The sequence below is a fragment of the Chelonia mydas genome, chromosome 6 (genome assembly GCF_015237465.2).
Source record: "Chelonia mydas isolate rCheMyd1 chromosome 6, rCheMyd1.pri.v2, whole genome shotgun sequence".
NCBI lineage: Eukaryota > Metazoa > Chordata > Testudines > Cheloniidae > Chelonia > Chelonia mydas.
In genome coordinates, this window is record NC_051246.2 from 111,336,772 (window position 1) to 111,357,978 (window position 21,207).

Genomic DNA, 21,207 nt, shown 5'->3' on the forward strand with positions numbered 1-21,207 from the left:
GGACCCCCGTGTGATGACACACACAGGTTATTGTACAGTGGAGACACACAGGTAGAGGATGTCCTGGGCACCTTGGACCCTCCAGTGTTAGAACTAGAAGTGCAGGGGCCTATGCCAGTAGCCGAGGGACCCTCGAAGGAAACCTCTCCATCTGTCACTCAAGAGGATGTTCCCCCTACCATGGCAACAGAGATTCTCAATAGACGAGACAGGGTGATAAGACCAGTAAAACGGTTAACTTATGATGCACCTGGGGTGACTAGTGAGGAGCCAATACATTTAGCACACAGGCTTGTGGAAGCTAAAGTGGGCTTCCTGAGGCCCTTTGGAGGAAACCAATGAGTTGATATAAAGGGAGTATGATTTGGGGGGAGGATGTAAGCAGAGTCAGGATGAGCTCCACCCTGACATCTGGTGGTGAGGTGTGGCAAGTTGTGGAAAAGAACTTCAGGGGCTGATCTCATTTGCATAGGCACACCCACCCCGCCTAGAATGAGGCCATAGCTGCCCAAATGGTCACTTTGGCTGCTGTGGGATCCCCAGTGTCTCTGTTATTGGGGCAGGAAGAATAAATTGTTATTACCCTGATTATGGGAATCAAGGACAGTGGAACTGTACTTGGCCTTTTGTTATGATGGAGAGACTCGCCATCAATGAAGTAGCACTCACTAGGCAAGGGACATGGGTTCCAAAACTCTGTGAATTGAGAGAGGCTGGGGACAGGTATTAATACTTAGTGGCATGGGCCCCCTGGTGAGGGCCTTACATGCTAATTGCACCTCCTCCTCCTCTCTCCACTGTGGAATAGAAGAGCTAATTTTGATGCTATTAGGAGTCTAGTTACAGGCTGCTGAGCTGAATTCACTTTGGGCTAATAGTGCATTAGCACTGAGGCTCCACTACTATAAGCTGAAATCACAAAAGAGCTAAACTTACTAAGAGCTGAAACCACTGAGTGTTGTGTTAAGTAGTGGGGGAGCCTGAAGCTATATGGTGGAGCAGTTTCAGGACGGCGAGCAGAGCGGCTTGTGGAGCAGAGCAGTTTGTGGGACGGCGAGCAGAGCAGCTGGTGGAGCAGAGCAGTTTGTTGGATGCCTAGAGCAGCTCATGGGGCGGCTGGCAGAGCAGAGCCCCATGGAGAGGTGGGGCCATCAGCTTTGGACCACATAAGGTGCCCCTTAAACTCCCCCCTCCCAATCTCCACCCAGGTTGGGAGGTAAAACTCTGCAGATAAACTTTCAAACTCTGGGGCTGCCCTGACCAGAGACAGAGACTTTTGGGTAGTTGGACTTTTGGGACTTTGGGTGATTTTGGGTTGCTGGACTCAAGAACCAAAGGGAAAGGACACACCGCAATTTGCTTGGGGTGGGTTTTTTGCTCATGGGTTGTGTTATGAATCCTGTTGGTGGTGTTTCCCCAACATAATGCCACATTGTTTCTCTCTATTATTAAAAGGCTTTTTGCTACACTCAGACTATGTACTTGTGAGAGGGGAAGTATTGTCTCTTGGAGGCTCCCACCAGGGGTGGTATATATTTGTCCCAGGTCACTGGGTGGGGGCTCAAGCCGGTTTTGCATTGTGTTGTTGGAATGGAACCCCTAGATACTGAACCCGGCCCTTGTTGCTGCCAACTCTGACAGGCAGAAGGGTTACACACATTACAACAAAGCTTAAACTTGTTCATAATAATTTTAAAAACACTAGCTGCCTATTTAATTTTAAAAACAGCAAAAAATATCCACCTCCCTTTCCATTTCTTATAAGGAGTCTTGAAGTTTAAATCTCTTCAGTGTGATAGATATGCTTGTTTTGATCTGCTTAGCTCTTGGAAGTCCAGGGGCTCCAGATTGCTGACCCCATGCTGCCCAGGGTCCCTAGGGACAGCTCTGTCCGCCATTAGGGAATTTTTCCCCGAGAACCCCCTGTAACATTTCACAAAACCCCAGGCAGTTCATGAACCCCAGTTTGGGAACCACTGCTTTAGGGAAAGGGAGGTGTTAGTAGGGTGACCAGACAGCAAATGTGAAAAATCAGGACAGGGGCTCGGGGGGGTAATAGGAGCCTACATAAGAAAAAGACCCAAAAATAGGGACTGTCCCTATAAAATCAGGACATCTGGTCACCCTAGGTGTTAGGAGAAGTTGCACTGTTCTGCTTCTATCCCCACTATCACTATAACTCCATTTTCCAGGATCATCCTAAAACCATCAATACCTGCTCTGGGTTGTCCACCCCAGCACTTCTTCCTTCTCCTTTGCCTTTTCTCCACTGAAGCCATTCTGCTCCTAGCAGCCTCAACCTACTCCTCCTTTATAGGCATGACTCCTCCACCCTCTTCTGCCCTGCCCCTCCTCTCCCTAATGCTTGCAGCTACTTTTACCCACCACCCTTAAATTCCATAAACAAATTCTCATGAGAATTATTCTGGAAACAAGCAGTGATTTGATCCTGAAAGAGAGAGCCATCTCCTTTACCACCCCTCCTGTGTATCACAGCTTTCCTCTACCTCTCCACCAGTTTCCATACACAAAGAGCAAAACTGTACCTCAACCTAAATTGCTTTTAAGACAGAGTTAGCTGAAGCAATGAAAAGGGGAAAAAAATGAAGTCTTTCTATGAAACCGCAAAGTGGGTGTGTCACTGGTAAAGGCTGGAGACCCTGCTTTTGAAAATGGCTGTTGAAGACAGAAAACCCCTGTAATACACAGATGAAGCATTCAGAAAATAAAAGGCATCGTAGTTTCATATTTACATGCATCACACTTCTTCCCTTTAAATGTTTTTAATATAAGCTCAGTTTTGCAGGAAATCTGCACAGATAGAAAGTTTGGGTTTGGCGCACAATGCTTTCTAAGCACGTTTATTAAGTCCTTGAAATCTGTCCCAGCTGATTGCCTAAGTACTGCACACCTTTCTCATTAGTGTTAGGAAAATAGACTGTTTTTCCTGCCACTGTTTTCTACAACATTTACATGACCCACATTTTGCAAAAAGTTCAGCAAAGAAGACCTGTGTACCCCCGTGGAACCTCACTGCAGGATCAGGGCACAAGTCTCTTCAAATATATTTCAGATTCTTGTTCATTCTCACTAGATAGGAAACTTGCCTTAGAGTAGTTTCTTCACTTTGTGTCTCACTCTGGATGGGACCACAAAGGGACTTAGGCATTGCAGTGCTGAACATCATAACACCTAACTTTCAGGTGTCTAGAAAATCACAGGAACAACACTGTGATCCACAAAGCCAAGTTAGGGGCCTTGGCTTCTTACACAATGAATGGGGAGAGACGGGCACCCTAGGAATGCAAACCACAAAAGCCAGCAAGCTTGTTGGGGAGCCACCTAAACCAGCCAATGAGAAATACCAACAAAAGGGGTTTCCCCAACTCTTTCTGAGAGAGAGTTGCATAAGTCCAGGCTCTAGGAAGGCACCTAGCTCTGCTAGTGATCCATAAATGGGCACCTACTGCCTGGAGCCATTGTGGATAAGTAATGAAGAGTGGCAGAGCACGGGGACTGGGCCCAGGACCTCCCACCACCCAGGTGGGTGCCCTAACCGTTGGGATACTGAGTCCTTCCTGCTCCTTGGCCCAACGACCGTTTAAGGATTTATCAACAGAGGATTCAACAGGAGAGGCTGAGGGAGCCCCACACTGGCCTATCCCGTAGCTCGGTGCTTAAAGCCCTCTCCTGTGAGGGGGGAGCCCTTTATTCAAATCCTTTCTGCCCTTTTGGCAGAGTGGGGGAAATTGGACCTGGGTCTCCCATATCCCAGAGGAGGGCTCTAATCACTGGGCTACACCTTATAAAGTGAAGGGTAGTGCCTCCACCTCTGGATTTTGTATGGGCTCTGAGCACACCTATCAGATCAGGCTCCACACATGAATGCCCATCTTCCACAAGCAGGGACTTTCCTATGTGCCAGGGGGGTGCTTGACTCCTTCCCCCACGGCCCCCACCCCACCCTGCCTCTTCACGCCCCCGCTATGCCTCTATACCCCACCTCTTCCCACCCCCTCACTGAGCGCCGTGCCCTCACTATTCCCCCTCCCCGCCAGCACCCCCTGCATGCTGCGAAACAGCTGATCGTGGTGGGTGGGAGACACTGGGAAGGAGGGGGAGGTGCTGGGGGGAGGGAGGAACTGATGAGGGCTGCCAGTGGGTGCTCAGCACCCACCCTTTTCCCCCCATGGTTGCTGCAGCCCCGGAGCACCCACGGAGTGAGCACCTATGCCATCTTCCCCTGGTTCATGGATCACTCAGGGGCTTAGGTGGGAGCCAGGCATCTAGTCACCTAGCAGGAGGCATCAGAGGCAAAAACACGGGTATCTGAGGAACTTTTACTCTAGAAAATTTAGGCACCTACAGGTTTGGGCAGGAGTCTATCTTTTTGGGAGGCAGGGGGCTCAAAGACAGCTTGTTTCCACTCTACCCACACCAAAAAAAAGAAAAAAGAAAAAAAAAAAGGAGAAGAATTCTTAAAGTGCAGCATGATGTTAAAACTTTAGTACTCCTTACACAGTTCATCAACCATTGGTTGGGGATAACCAGGTTTGGGGACTATGGCAGGCCAAGAAGAAGTGGTCAAGGAAGAATTCATCTAGCTGGAGAGAATTCAAAGAGCTGGGAGATGTACTTTATTTTAAAGAAAACAGAACATGTTCCTGTCTCCAAGTTAGGCCTAAGCATTACTAGACTTTCTTTAGCCACAGTCCCCCACATAAAATCCAGACTACTTCAATGACACCAGCAGCAACTTCTAAAGCTCCTTTATCCCTTTCCTCTCAGGCCAGGTCATGTATTCTGTGTATGCTGGAAAATTAACTTTTCACAGCTGCTACCCTGCACTGACCAGGTGCAACTGTGGTCCTTCTGCTAAGAAGGTTAACTGTTTCCCCATCAACCTACAGACAGCATGTGTGTATGCTCCATCGTAGGGCCCTTCACAGATGGACTGGAGTTAAAAAAGACTTGTCAACCGGTTCACATAGCGGGGCTGGCACTGGCTTGCTCCTCTCAGTCCCCCTGATGTAGTGCTGAATACCATTATTTCTTGTGCTCATCAGGTATTAGGAATCTTTATACATCTGCCATTCATCATCATGGCACTTTTTAAAAAATTGTAAAGTGGGTCTATATTGCAGTAAAAGTACAGTAAGTGCACAATGAGGCACAATAAGACAACATAATGCATCACAATTATCTGAATTCATTAGAAACAGATGTAACATACACAAGCCCAGACCAGCTCAAGCATGGAGGAGTCAGACAGGTTAGTGATGGGTGATCTCCTGTTATCGAGTACGATCATCTTCCATGGGAGTTATGGGTCCTCAGGTGGCTAATAAGGCCAATCCTTGAACCACAAGTTCTATTACAATGAGGGCAGGTGTTTTCAGGCTCAGCAGGAGGATGTTGACCATGACTGGAAGCCAGTCTCTCCTTCCTCCTGCGCTTCTTGTCCTCTTCAGCTTGTCGGCGAGCAAGTTCAAAATGCAGGGGACCATCACATAGGACTTCACTCCATTTTAAGAGATCCTGGGCAAGTATCTCCCAAGTGTCAATGTCAATATTACACTTTTTAAAGTTGTCCTTCAGGAAGTCCTTATAATGTTTCCATTGTCCACCCACGTTACAGTACCGTTCTTTCAGCCGAGAGAACAGGACCTGTTTTGGGAGGCGCTGGTCTGGCATCCGGACAATGTAACTAGTCCAGCGGAATTGCTGACGGATGATCATTGCCTCGATACTGGTGGTCTTTGCTTCTTCCGGAACACTAATACTGGTGCACCTGTCCTCCCATTTGATCTTCAGAATCTTCCGAAGCCATCTTTGAGGGTGCCTCTCAAGGACTTTCAAGTGGTGTCTGTAGGTTGTCCAAGTTTCGGACCCATACAAGAGTGTTGGGAGAATAACGGCTTGATAAACAAGAAGCTTGGTGTCTGTTCGAATGTCGTGATCTTCAAAAACCCTGTGCTGTAAACGAGAGAAAGCTACGTTGGCACAGCTCAGGTGAAGTTGAGTTTCTGCATCAATATCTGCCTTGGATGAAAGATGACTTCCAAGGTAGAGGAAATGATCGACATTCTCCACTGCCACTCCATTGATTTTGATATATGGGGCATGTAATACCTCATTTGGAGGGGGCTGATAGAGCAGTTTAGTCTTCTTGATATTAAGAGTGAAACCAAGACTTGCATAAGCATCGGCAGACAAATTCAAAAAAGTTTGAAGGTCTTTCTCAGAGTGAGCAAAGATTGCGTTGTCATCAGCATACTGAAGTTCCACAAGAGATGTTGCTGAGATCTTATTCTTGGCTTTCAGCCTGCTAACCCTGAACAGCTTTCTGTCCATTCTGTAAATGATTTCAACGGCAGCTGTAAACTCCCCAGCAATTAGGTAAAGAATGATGGCAATAAAAACTGCAGACATGGTTGGAGCGATGATACAGCCCTGTTTGACTCCTGTTTGTACTTTGAAAGGTTCATTCTGGGAGCCATTGCGGATCTGCCTGCCGAAGGCAAAGCAGGATTTGACGCCTTTGTCGGTCGCCTTTCTCATCAGGTTTGTGACCTCAGTGAATGACAGCTCCCAGGATGCTCTGGGTCGCAGAGTCGCCCCCCCCCCATTCAAATTTGCATGCTGGGATTTGTAGTCATTCTCTCTGGCTCTATCTTGCGCATCCAGGCTGTGCGGACTACACTTTCCAGGCCTCCCCACGGCAGGAGGTGGGGCGGGAGATGATTACAGGGCGGGGTGGTGGGTGCGGCCGGCTCACTAGTACTAGGCGATGGCTCAACAGCCGAAGCAGGCTCTGAGTTGTGTCTGGCTGTCTCAGTATGTCGGATGGGGCCAGCGGGGGCCCCAGCGGGGGCAGCAAGGAGGGTGGCCTACAGGTGCCGGGCTCGGCGGTGCAGAATGTGGCCGACGTCTCGGTGCTGCAGAAGCACCTGCTCAAGCTGGTGCCGCTGCTGCTGGAGGACGACGGCGAGGCCCCGGCCGCACTGGAGGCAGCGCTGGAGGAGAAGGGCGCCCTGGAGCAGATGCGCAAGTTCCTCTCCGACCCGCAGGTGCACACCGTGCTGGTGGAGCGCTCCACGCTCAAGGGTGAGAGCCAGGCTGGGTGCCGAGCCGCTGCAGTGGGGAGAGCTGGATGGGGCAGCTGCCGGGCAGGGGGGAGGTGGCAGGGCCGGATTAACCTTTTGTGGGCCTGGTGCCAAACATATCTGTGGGCCCCCATAGGGGCAAAGGAGCATGGCTTGGGGAAGTTGGTCCCCAGAGCAAGGGACAATGGGGCAAAGCATGGTGGGGCCAGCCCCGCTCCACCCAGCCCAGTGCAAGAGCACTGGATACAAACCAGCAGTTGCCAGATGCACACTGGCCCGCCCAGCCCTGTGTTGCCAGCATGCCCCTTCCCCTCAGGGGTGGGCCTATGCCATGCCACACAGCCTCCGATTCCCTATGCCTAGTATCCCCCGGAACTGCTATGCCCAGCAGGCCCCCCCCCCCCGCCCACAGACCCTCCACCACAAAAGCACAGCGGCCTGCACACCACCACCCCTGCCCCGCACCACCCCACACAGCTGCACCACTACTGCCCAATGCACTTCCCCACAGCGCACCACCACAACTACACAGCACCCCACTCAGACCCCCCCCACTGCCCAGCATCCCAACACACAGACCTCCCCCACTGCCCCCCCTCCAAGAGATTCCCCCCACTGGCCAGCAGCCCCCCCCACACACACACACCTCCAGAGACCCACTCCCTCACGCCCTGCCCCCTGGCCACTCACCGACCCTGCTGGAAGGTGACTGCGTCTGCAGGCTGAGCTGGCAGCGCAGCCGGGGCTGGTCCAGTGCCAGGGTGGGGAATCACTCCGGCCTCTCGGGAGTGGCGTGATTAGCCAGGCCAGGGTCTGCCCCCGCCCTCACCGGACTCCCTCAGGACCCACTTGCCTGGAGATAGGGTCACCATACATCCCCGTTTGGCCAGGACAGTTCCCTTTTTAAGCTCTGTCCCGGCCATCCCAACTTTTTTTTGACCAAAAACAGGCATTTATCCCATTTGCTCTTGCCAACTGATCAGTTGGCAAGAGCAAATGAACAAATGCCCAGTTTGCCAAAAAAGTCTGGTGCGCCCCCCCTAGCTGGGAGTGGAGGAACGTGTGTTTGGGGGGTGGCAACGCAAGGTGTCAGGCATCAGGGCTTTGGGGGTCAGCCCCAGCCCCAGCCAGAATGGAGCTTGGCGGGGTTAAGGGCCAGCCCTAGCCCCTGGTGGCGGTGTGGGGAGGGTGTCAGCTCCTGGCAGTGGTGAGGGGAGCTGGGGCGAAGGAGGGGTCAGCCCCTATCCTGGCAGCGGCATGCAGAGCTCGGGGGGGGTGAGGGGGGTCAGCCCCTGGCTGCGGCATGGGGAGCTGTGGGGGAGGGGTCAGCCCCAGAGGTGGATTTAGAGTTAGTGGGGCCCTGTGCTCAGCTTCATTTTTGGGGCCCCTCCTTGGGACTCAGCCAAGAAAAAGAACATTCTCTCTGATCTCCCCCTGCCCCCATTTTTCATTCTTTTTTTCTTCATCCTTCTCTTGTAAGTAAATGAAAATAAAGTGAGGTACCTTGATTGTTCTTGTAGTCTAACTTATTTTTCCACAGACCACTTGAAAATCACTGGGGGTCTCGGCGGACCACTTAATGATCTTTCCAAATATTGTTTGTACTGTTAGCTAACGATTGTAAAGCACTTGGGATAAGAGCGCTTTATAAAAAAAATGTAAAAAAACATTGGCTCTGGCCAGGACTTAGGGTGTGGGAGGGGGCTCAGGGCTGGGGGTGCAGGGTCTGGGAGGAAGTTAGGGTGCAGGAGCAGGCTGGGGGTTGGGGTGCAGGGTCTGGCCAGGAGTTAGGGTGAGGAAGGGGGCTCAGGATTGGAGTGTGGAGCGCTTACCTGGGGCAGCTCCCATTTGGTGCGAGGGGTGCAGGTGGGAACGTGGGGGGGGGGGGAGGTGCAGGAGTCAGGGAGGGCAGGGGGCTGGGTGTGTGTGAGGGGGTGCAGGAGTCAGGGCTGGGTGTGTGTGAGGGGTTGCAGGAGTCAGGGAGGGCAGAGGGCTGGGTGTGTGTAAGGGGGGTGCAGGAGTCAGGGCTGGGTGTGTGTGAGGGGTTGCAGGAGTCAGGGAGGGCATGGGGCTGGAGGTGTGTGAGGGGGTGCAGGAGTGAGGGATGGAGGTGTAGGGTCTGGGAGGAAGTTAGGGTGCAGGAGTGGGCTGGGGGTTGGGGTGCAGGGTCAGGCCAGGAGTTAGGATGCAGGAGGGGCTCAGGGTTGGGGCTGGGGGTTGGGGTGTGGAGCACTTACCTGGGGCAGCTCCTGTCTGGTGCAAGGGGTGCAGGTGGGAATGCGTGTGTGGGGGGTGCAGGAGCTCCCATTTGGTGCTTGGGGTGGGGATGTGGGGGGTGCAGGAGTCAGGGCATGGGGTGTGGGGGGGCTGGGTATGTGTGGGGGGTACAGGAGTCAGGGCTGGGGTCATGGGGATGTGTGAGGGGGGAGCAGGGGTCAGGGCAGGGAGCTGGGGGTTTAGGCTGGGGTCATGGGGGTGCTTCCAGCCCCCTGCCCTGAGCAGCTCACGGCAGGGGGCTGGAGGGGGTATTTGTAGGGGGAGTGCAGGGGCTCTACCCTGCCCTGATTTCCCCCCCCTTCCCCAAGGCCCCGTCCCCGCCTCTTCTCTGGCTCCTCCCCCTCCCTCTGGGTGTGCTGGCAAACAGCTGTTTGGTGGCGCCATGGTAAACCCGGTACTGGGAGGAGGGGGTTGGGTTGGGCGGAGCCTCCCTTTGCTGCAGATGGTAGCTGCCAAGCTGGCAGCAGTTGCTGCTTTGTGCGCCATGGTGACCTTTGTTCCCCTGCTCCCTGTGACAGGGCTCGTTGGGCCTGTGACCTCCCCCCATACACACACACACAAAGTGAGGGGTGGGCCTGTGACTCCCCCCATATACACATACAGGCAGTGGGGGTAGGTCTGTGATCCCCCTGTATCCCCACCCTGCCCCCAGGAGAGATGCTGACCCCACATGCACGGTGTAGTGTACCCTGTAATGCCCTATTGCAACAGGAAGAGGGGAGACAGCCCCATCAACAATTCCCTAACTTGACCAAAGAAAAATCCTAACATCATGCCCTTATCTTTTCAAGTCAGGTACCAACAGGGAAGTCTATGTGAAGACACAACAGCTGTTGTATTTACCTACATAAGACCTTTGAGCCAGCGTCTACATCTTAGTTTATAAAGAGCATTGGGATGATACGTGGCACAACACAGCAATAAAGTCAGATGCTGTTGTGAAGGAGGTCCAAGTTCAAGGCTTCCAAGCACTCCAGTGCTGCAAAGCCAAGAAAGAAACTTGACAAACAATAAATGCAGAGCTCAAGGGAATGTTTTATCACCTCGACTTTGATTTCAGCCAAAGTTCATATAAGGCAGTGTCCACACATGTCTTTTTTCAAAGACCAATGTTATTTTCTTGATCTCGGTAATTTAAAACTGAAGTACCAGTTTCTGGCTATTTTTTCTTCCCACAGCAAAGACATGTTAGTAGCCTCTCTGTATAGGTTTTGAGTAAGCTTTCAGGACCAACGCTATGGTACATTCCCTTCCTGTGGGAATGGACAGGGGTGTTATTTGTAGGTCACAGCATCTCTTCTTCGCTCTATTCCAATACAGGAGGTTACAGGGGGAGCCAGTTCCACCCCATGGGGGGAATCAGTTAGGGAATTGTTGAAATGTTCCCAAGGATCATTAGTTTCTATGTGGCTAGTTCACAGATGCAGGCAGAAGGAATCTCCCAATGATTTCATCTGAAGGACTGCATCTGCCACAGTGTTGCAAAGTACTGCAGTGCAGTATAAACAGTGGGTATGAGCCAGTGCTGTTGAAGGACTTGGATGTGTGATGTTATGGCCTAGCAACTGAGCTATATTAACGCCAGTGACATTCAGTTAAAATGGAATAAATGTTTCAAAACCTGGCTTGTGTACTTTTCTCTGTAAGGTTTCAGAGTAGTAGCCGTGTTAGTCTATATTCGCAAAAAGAAAAGGAGTACTTGTGGCACCTTAGAGACTAACCAATTTATTTGAGCATAAACTTTCGTGAGCTACAGCTCACTTGCATCCGATGAAGTGAGCTGTAGCTCACGAAAGCTTATGCTCAAATAAATTGGTTAGTCTCTAAGGTGCCACTAGTACTCCTTTTCTTTTTTCTATGTAAGGTATTTACATTGTTCCGCCCCCTCCCCCTTGTATAGTATCTAGTAACTTTTTTATGGGTGAATTGCTCATAGGGAGGAATAAAAACTACATTAGTTTCAGATATGGTGTCATAAATATAAAGGGAAGGGTAAACACCTTTAAATCCCTCCTGGCCATAGGAAAAACCCTTTCACCTGTAAAGGGTTAAGAAGCTAAGATAACCTCGCTGGCACCTGACCAAAATGACCAATGAGGAGACAAGATACTTTCAAAGCTGGGGGGGGGGGGGGAAACAAAGGGTTCTCTCGGTCTGTGTGGTTTTTTTTGCCAGGACCAGAGCAGGAATGCAGGTCAGAACTCCTGTGAAAAGTCAGTAAGCAATCTAGCTAGATATGGGTTAGATTCTGTTTTGTTTAAATGGCTGATAAAATGAGCTGTGCTGAATGGAATGTATATTCCTGTTTCTGTGTCTTTTTTTAACTTAAGGTTTAGCCTAGAGGGATTCTCTATGTTTTGAATCTGATTACCCTGTAAGGTATTTACCATCCTGATTTTACAGAGGTGATTCTTTTACTTTTTCTTTAATTAAAATTCTTCTTTTAAGAACCTGATTGCTTTTTCATTGTTCTTAAGATCCAAGGGTTTGGGTCTGTGTTCACCTATGCAAATTGGTGAGGATTTTTATCAAGCCTTCCCCAGGAAAGGGGATGTAGGGGTTGGGGGGATTTTGGAGGAAAAGACGTTTCCAAGTGGGCTCTTTCCCTGTTATATTTGTTCGACGCTTGGTGGTGGCAGCAATAAAGTCCAAGGACAAAAGGTAAAATAGTTTGTACCTTGGGGAAGTTTTAACCTAAGCTGGTAAAAATAAGCTTAGGGGGTTTTTCATGCAGGTCCCCACATCTGTACCCTAGAGTTCAGAGTGGGGAAGGAACCTTGACATATGGGGATGTAATAACAGATATCAAATCCTTGACAGTTAGTTAGGTGGTCTGGTATGTCTAACCCCGATCAAAGCTTTTTTGCAATAGTTTGGGTGGAGAAGTGGGGTGAGAGTGGGAAGTCAAAGTCCTTAAACTCACACACAAAAAATAAGCCAATTGTGCTTTAACTCAAGTTGCCCCATTTAAGAGACACCTAGTATGTCTACACTGTAATGCAATCTGTGGTACAGTCTCAGAGCCCAAGTCATTTGGCTTGGGCTGCTGGACTAAAAATAGCAGTTTAAATATTCATCTCAGGCAGGAGACCTGACTCTGGGACCCACGCCCTGCACAAGGCCTGTGCTCTAATGTCTACACTGCAATTTTTAGCCCCCTCAGCCCAAGCCCCACAAGTCTGAATCAGCTGATGGGCACCAGCCACAGCTGCTCAGTGAGTTATTTTATTGCAGTGTAGATGTACCCCTGGTGCACTTGGTCCTCAGTCTACCCCAGCATGTTCAAATATTGCAGGCAGACTATTTTTACTGTACACATCATGTTACGTCTAAGAGAAAGTGCTCTGAGAGCAATTTGCGAACATTTTGGTATTACTCATTCCTTTCTGCGATGGATACATTTCCTCACTCCTGACAGGATAAATCTTTTTGAGGACATTGCTCTACCTAAACTTCACCCAACAAATGTGCCTTGGGCCAAATACCAAGAGGCTGATTCTGCAAACCCTGGTAAAACAAATTGCCATTTCATGATACTTCTAGCAGTAAGTTAATTGGATGTTGAATTCAGCACCACGAAATCTTGAATGGGCAAAATAGCTCATTTTAACGTCCTGGGTTTTATTTAACACAGTAAAAAGAGCAAATGATTCCAGCGGTTGTATAACTGTAAACTGTTCCAAAAGAATACTTATGACATTCTTGCTTTATGTAATTATTGGACCCCAGCCTTGCCTGCAGTAGGGAAACTCTCTCTTCATTTCCCACTGTTGCTAATGTTCAGCTGAAGCAATTCTAGAAGTTCTACTTCATGCTAAGTGTAGACAGTATTAACTGGCCAGACCTTTTTAAGCACCATGGTGAAGACCTCCAAATCCAAACAACGTGGTGCTTAAAAGAGTATGGTGGGCTGCCCAAGTAAGGGAGTGAACATCAGTATACCTGAATTGGTGTTAATGTCAATGTGGGAATCTTTTTAGAAAACTTCCATGGCCTCCATGACTAGCCTGGGGTGATTCTTAACAGTTGCTTTGACAAAGCAGCCCGAAGTGTGTGCATGTTGCACGCAACATGGTCAGATATTATACTGGCATACCCAAGTGCTAGGTTAGTTTACTTCAGACTAATGACTTTAACATGTAAATATTAATTTTAGTAGTAGTCTCCTTTTAATAGCTTGTGACAATTGGCAAGTGTCTATGACTTGAGTAATGGTACCTCTTTCACGAGAGACTATGAGCACACATGTTGTACAGTAAGGGAAACTTATGCAACTGTTTCAGAATAACTGACTCAAATGCACTATTGCATGCTGGTCTTAAATGTGTTCATGTTTCCTATCTTGGTATGTCATTACATAAACCAGCAGCTGTCTTTTGATTTTGAGCCCTCAATCCACTCTCTACTCACACCTATCCCTTTGCTACCCTTTACATCACCACACTATCCAGTCCAGCCTCTTCCTGGATGCCCTAGGAAAATATTTGCATTACTTGCAATAAAATTTCTGATCTGGTTTGTAATAACTAGTGTGTGAAGCTTTGACTGCCATGTTCCCAAACACCTGTCAAGAGAAACAGCAGGCTGAGGGACCTCTTCTTTGCCATCATTTCATAGGAACCTTAGACCCCTGCTCCAAGCCATTGGATAACCACTAGAAGGCTATTGGCAAAACTTGTTTGGCCCTGCTCCCCCCACCTCCATCCCCTAAAAAAACAAATCTCAAACAAGGCTTCAGCAGGATTAGTTTTTCTTCACTAGCAGAAGAATCCCTTTAAGGAAGGGCAGAGGAGTCAAATGGCAAGCTGTTCCTCTGGAGCTTTTTTTTTATTTTATTTTTTATTGGAGCTTGATCCATCTGATCGTCCACTTCAGGCTCGCAGCAAGTCCTGTTGTGCATGTGGGTGTTTTTAGTGGGGCTAGCATGTCTCTGAAATATATGGAGTGTCTGGATCAGGAATCAGAGTAGCAGCCGTGTTAGTCTGTATCCGTAAAAAGAAAAGGAGGACTTGTGGCACCTTAGAGACTAACAAATTTATTAGAGCATAAGCTTTCGTGAGCTACAGCTCACTTGCATCCGATGAATTGAGCTGTAGCTCACGAAAGCTTATGCTCTAATAAATTTGTTAGTCTCTAAGGTGCCACAAGTACTCCTGTTCTTTTTATGGATCAGGAATAGGTTTGATCTTTTGGGGTCTGCAAAGGACTGTTGTTCCCTCAGGGTATGTCTATACTACTGTAAGTAGACACCTGCGCCTGGCCTGTGCCAGCTGACGGTGGCTAAGGGGCTATTTAGACATTCCAGCTCCAGCCTGCGAGGTGAGAGGTCCCAGAGCTCAGTCTGCCCAAACCTGTCTGCACTGCAGTTAAACAGCCCCTTCACTTAGACACAGGGGGTTTGGGTGATTTTTAATTGTAGTGTAGACATACCCTCAGATGCTTTCTTTGTATAGAGCAGGGGTGGCCAACCTGAGCCTAAGAAGGAGCCAGAATTTATCAATGTAAATTGCCACAGAGCCACAGTAATACATCAGCAGCCCCTGCAACACCTCCCCCCCGCCATCAGCTTCCCCCCGCTTCCAGCGCCTCCCGCCAACCGGCAGCCCCACTGATCAGCGCCTCCCCCTCCCTCCCTGCACCTCCGGATCAGCTGTTTTGTGGCATGCAGGAGGCTCGGAGGGGGGAGTGGGAGGAGCAAGGGCAGGGCAGCCTCAGGAGAGGGGCAGGAAGGGATGGAGTGGGGGCAGGGCCTGTGGCAGAGCCAGGGGTTGAGCAGTGAGCACCCCCCAGCACATTGGCAAGTTGGCGCCTGTAACTCCAGCCCCGGAGTCGGTGCCTATACAAGGAGCCGCATATTAACTTCTGAAGATCCGCATGTGGCTCCGGAGCCACAGGTTGGCCACCCCTGGTATAGAGGAACCAGACAAAGGTGAACCCTCTATATGGGGAGAGAAGTTTTGCTAAAATTCTAAATCTTGTTTTAAATACTTCATCAAAAAGGAATCTGTTCTACACTAATAGCCTAAACAACAATTTTTAAAATACCACATTCTAGAAAAGGTTTTGTTAATATTTTTAAAACTGATCCACCTGACTTTTATGGACACGCTTGGTCAGCTTCAGCCACTAAAAAATTAATAGCCTGACCACTCATATGTTGAATTTTTAAAAGATGATTACAAACATTCTGAAAAAGTGTGCTGGAAATATAGTACTGATGAGCTCACTAGAGCTGTGCATCCTGTCAGCATCACCTGGGGTAAGAGAACTTACTTCTATTGGAAGTAGTATTCTAATGGAAATATGGTGCTGGATTATCAGAGCTTTTACACAACTAATACAGTAGGAAGGAGGTTAAATACCTTTAAGTGCAATGGGTAGAGTTCCAGCGCTCCTGCTTTGTTACAAAGTTAAAATGTTAAGTGTTGACTTTTCTACTCTGACTTGAAAATGTAAAGCACCCAGTGCTGACTACTATCAACTCTCAGAAGAAGAGCCAGACTTCAAATCATGAAGATTCACCAGTTAATCTTATCAAACATAAATTGTGTGCTGTTAAGTGGTTGGTTTCATCTGGACATCAAGGGCACCTACCACAATGGGCTACTACTAGTCCATGGGCTTTACGTGCTACAGTAATACAAAATAAAACTCTGGTAGTTTATCTTTTGGATGCATTGGGAGAACAGGAGAGTAATGCTCTTGTTCTTTCTCTGACTTGGGCGTGTCTTCCTCAGATGGAGACAGCTTTGTGCTGCATTGCAGTGGTTTCACTGCAGAAGTGCCAGCATGCACAGTGCTTACATCACTTTGTGACTCACTAGCTAAGTTAGGGAAACCGTCATTTTCTCTTACACTTTGTACTTTTAATCTCCTCTTTTCGTTAATGTAATTTGAAGTCTTTGAAAAATATCAAGGCAAGTTATGAAAAGGAATTCAACTGACAATCTTGTGACATGTTTTCTTTCAGGTCTTTAAATATACTGAGATAACTAAACTTTGTGTAGTTTTAACAAGCCATAACTCAGGCTTTGTATTGTGGGGAAACACTGCAATTCTATCTCTTGAAATCAGCATGTAAGGAGTTGGCTTGTAATTTGCTTTTACTACAGCAATTCATACAGGAGGCAGCCTAGAAAAAAGGGGAGAAGTAGTGGTCCTGAAGTAACTAATAGCTTGTAATAAATCCATAAAAACCTCTGTCTTGAGGAGTCATGTGTTTCTGGGTTCTAAGTCATGGTTTAGTACAAATGAAAATATATTTTGGTATGTTCTGTCCAACTCTGCTGACAACAAATGAAATCATTCTGGGTATGATTTTAATTTAGTTGCCTTGGAAATGCTGATTAAAAATCAGACTGATTGTACAATTCTCAAGCTAAGTAACAAGGCTCCACCAGTTTTTATCTTATCTGGTTATTATAGATAGTATCTCAAACCCCTAAAAATATAACTTGAGCTGTATGGCACACGGTATTTTGTGTAAAGTTTCAAACCTAGATGAGAGGTTGGTATGAATGCACTCCTACACGAGTAGGTATGAGGTAGATGGGGTGGAGAGGGATGGGTTCATAGGCTTTTAAGTGTATGTTAGAGGTTTTTAATATATCAAACTCTGTTTGCAGAGGATGTGGATGATGAAGGAGAAGAGGAAAAAGAGTTCATATCCTATAGCATTAACACTGACATTCATTATGGGCTAAAGTCAAACAGGTGAGTGCAGTCTCACTGAAATCTGATATGAATGTTTTAGGACTAGGAAAAGATAGTCCTATAATCCTTAGGCTAACACATATAGTAATATGTAGAGCTTATATAGTGCTTTTGATGTTCAAAGTGCTCTACAAACACCTAGCTTCACAACAGCATGCGCACTCTCTCTCTCTCTCTCTCTCTCATATGCTTGCATATTTGTCTCTTGTCATTGTCTAGCCCTAGCACACATTTGTCTCCATGAAGCTAAAATATTTAAGAAGCAATCTTACACCAGAAAATGGTGTGCTTTCAATTACCATGATTATAGACTTGATTGCTTTTAGTTTTCTGTCAGGCTAAAATGGATGCATATAAAAACCTAATACATTCAGCTACTAGTAATAGTTTTAAAGCAGAAGCACAAGTTTAGCTCTCACACTTTCAAAAGTGTACCCCGGTAAAGCATGTTAGCATGTAACGTCTGATATACACCTCCTAATCTTGTGTAATAGTAGAGCTACTGTAATTTACTGTATTCTGGAATTAAATGTCTTATGGTTAACTAACTTTTTTCTTTGCTCTGCAGTTTGGCATTCATTAAGCGTACACCAGTGATCGATGCTGACAAACCAGTGTCCTCCCAACTGAGAGTGCTTACTCTTAGTGAAGATTCTCCTTACGAAACATTACATTCTTTCATTAGCAATGCTGTTGCTCCCTTTTTTAAGTCCTATATCAGAGAGTCTGGCAAAGCAGACAGGTAATTCTGTTAAATGCAAATAATAAATTGTCAGTACTAATGAAAAATGGATCAAAAAGAATGTGGGGTGAGGTAAATAGGACTTGAAACAATTTTAATAGGAAAATGATCTTGAAGCTAGGCTATTGCTTATGAGATTGTCACAAATTGGTGCTGCTTGTTGGGGATGTAGTTCAAGTTACATAAATTACATGCACTTGTGTTCATATATGCCTGTTGGTCTCGCTTTTCATTTGGTAACGTTTTTTCCCCCCAGGGATGGTGATAAAATGGCTCCATCAGTTGAGAAGAAAATTGCAGAACTTGAAATGGGACTGCTGCACTTGCAGCAGAATATTGAAATTCCAGAGATCAGTTTGCCAATTCATCCAATTATTACTAATGTTGCCAAGCAATGTTATGAGCATGGAGAAAAGCCAAAGGTTACTGACTTCGGTGACAAGGTTGAGGACCCAACTTTTCTCAACCAGCTACAGTCTGGAGTTAATCGATGGATTAGAGAAATACAGAAGGTAAAATTGCAGAACCAAATGTCAGACTACACGGTAGAAACTCCTGTGTCATTCTTTAAGGGTGTGAAAGCCTCCTCTTTTGCTGTTGGCCCCTTAACCGTGTAGTAAAATCTTACTCCATGCAGGAAACTCTAAACACAGGGCCAGATTTTCAGCCAGCGTAAACTGAGCTACACCAGTGTACAGTTGAGAACCTGGCTCACGTTCTGTGCCTTCAAGTAAATTGTTACTAATAAAATGCTGGCTAATTTTCATTCTTTCTATTCAGGTAGTAAAAAATGACTGAAATTTAAAGGGACTGGTGCAGAAGGCTGGTACTGAGTAGAGCAGGTCTGGGAAAATGTTTGTTGTTACTAGTATGTATAAAAGTTCTGCCCCACATGCTTTGCTTTGGTGAGGGTGGCAGCTTACTTTGCCTTGCCATAGTGTTACTCCCCCAGTAACTCAACTCTGCTCCAAGTAAAGTTCTGAACCCATTGTGAAAGACTAACAGTATCATGAATGATCTTCACTGAATTAAATTAAACCTTATTGAAGTAGTTTTAGCATCTTTGGAGTTCATCGTATTAAAAATGCAAATGTACTATTGTGAGATTACTTGGGACTTCTTTAGCAGGAAGCCAAGATTAATTCAATCTCTGGGAGAGATTGTAAGGCTCTCCAAAGATCCTTCTGAAACAATGTGAAGTTTTAAGATTAAGGGGGTTTCCTCTAGGAGGGGAGCGGTAATGTAGTGTAATTCATCTGGTTATCAACCCTTTGAAGCCACATCCCTGTCCCCAGATATAATTCAAACTGGATTCTCGAGAGACTAGCAAAGAGAAGACCTTTGGATGAATAGCATGAGTTCAAACTGATTGAGGACGACTTCCTGATCCAGCTAGCGGACAGGACCTTGGGTTCATGGAGGGCCCTGGTCCTCAGGGAAGGCTTGGAAGGACTTGCTTACTGAGTCCCCAAGAGGCTGTGTGCTGGTTCTGAGCTGAAGCTGTGATGAGCTGATAACCAGAAGGACTCCTCTAGGTTGTGCGGGGGTTGATGGACTGCTTCTGACAGACTCCATGTTAGGGTTTAGGTTCCTCATAAGTTTTTAGCACTTTATTTTGAAATGGTTTCTCTCTGGGGATTTTTTAAGAATGAGATTGGCTTGCTTAGACCTGTGTGGTACTATGTGTTGATGATCACTCTGTTATCAGTCTGTGAAGAGAAAGCAATCAGGTATCCTTGGCAACCTGTCTGTGCTGGGAAATAAACAGTGAAGGCAGGGAACTAGGCAGCCTGGGACTACCTGAGTTAAAAGGGGGAGAGATGTGGATCTCCAGACAAGAGAGGCAACAGCAGGGGACCTAAAACCTGGGAGTAAGAGCCCTTGCTGGCCCAGTGAGGGGGAAGTACAGATTCAGATGCCCTGAACTGACATCTTGAATAAATGTACTTAAGTAAGAATTAATCAGTTTTATGCCCAACCCAGCCGCTCTGTAGGCCTCCTCTGGGGTACTTAGTAAGGCCTTGGCTTCCCAGCAAGGCCCCTTCTGGCAGTCCCCTCCTTTCTGTGAAAAGCAGTAGGGCTTCCAGCATCTCTGCTCTTCCCTCCCACAGGAGAAGCAGCATCTGTGCTATGCTGTGTTTCATGTCTCTTCCCCTTCTCTTTCAGGAGTAATTATGCACCACTCTTCCTCCAAAGGAGCCACTGACTCCCTTGCCTGAGTTGGCTCACTTCTCTGTTTCACAGATATTTAGGTCAGAAGGGACCATTATGATCATCTAGTCTGACCTCCTGCACAACGCAGGCCACAGAATTTCACCCACCACTCCTGCAAAAAACCTCACAACTATATCTGTGCTACTGAAGTCCTCAAATCGTAGTTTAAAGACTTCAAGGAGCAGAGAATCCTCCTGCAAGTGACTCGTGCCCCATGCTACAGAGGAAGGCGAAAAACCTCCAGGGCCTCTTCCAATCTGCCCTGGAGGAAAATTCCTTCCCGACCCCAAATATGGCGATCAGCTAAACCCTGAGCATATGGGCAAGATTCATCAGCCAGATACTACAGAAAATTCTTTCCTGGGTAACTCAGATCCCACCCCATCTAATATCCCATCACAGGCCATTGGGCCTATTTACCATGAATATTTAATTACCAAAACCATGTTATCCCATCATACCATCTCCTCCATAAACTTATTGAGTTTAATCTTAAGGCCAGATAGATCTTTTGCCCCCACTGCTTCCCTTGGAAGGCTATTCCAAAACTTCACTCCTCTGATGGTTAGAAACCTTCGTCTAATTTCTAGTCTAAATTTCCTGGTGGCCAGTTTATATCCATTTGTTCTTGTGTCCACATGGGTACTGAGCTTAAATAATTCCTCTCCGTCTCTGGTATTTATCCCTCTGATATATTTATAGAGAGCAATCATATCTCCCCTCAACCTTCTTTTAGTTAGGCTAAACAAGCCAAGCTCCTTGAGTCTCCTTTCATAAGACAAGTTTTCCATTCCTCGGATCATCCTAGTAGCCCTTCTCTGTACCTGTTCCAGTTTGAATTCATCCTTCTTAGACATGGGAGACCAGAACTGCACACAGTATTCCAGGTGAGGTCTCACCAGTGCCTTGTATAACGGTACTAAAACCTCCTTATCCCTACTGGAAATACCTCTCCTGATCCATCCCAAGACCGCATTAGCTTTTTTCATGGCCATATCACATTGGCGGCTCATAGTCATCCTATGATCAACCAATACTCCAAGGTCCTTCTCCTCCTCCTTTACTTCTAATTGATCAGTCCCCAGCTTATAACTAAAATTCTTGTTATTAATCCCTAAATGCATGACCTTACACTTCTCACTATTAAATTTCATC

General features: G+C 47.2%; 1 protein-coding gene across 1 annotated transcript in view; it reads left to right on the top strand.

Moving 5' to 3' along the window:
- The first annotated feature begins 6,780 nt into the window (after positions 1 to 6,780).
- The window catches only part of LOC102945789 (cytoplasmic dynein 1 heavy chain 1-like), a 99,644-nt gene continuing 85,217 nt past the window's right edge, over positions 6,781 to 21,207 (top strand). The window contains 4 exon segments of the mRNA XM_037900961.2: positions 6,781 to 7,107; positions 17,009 to 17,096; positions 17,665 to 17,838; positions 18,095 to 18,350. Of these exon segments, the coding sequence (XP_037756889.1) occupies positions 6,840 to 7,107; positions 17,009 to 17,096; positions 17,665 to 17,838; positions 18,095 to 18,350 (786 nt within the window). The 5' untranslated portion in view covers positions 6,781 to 6,839.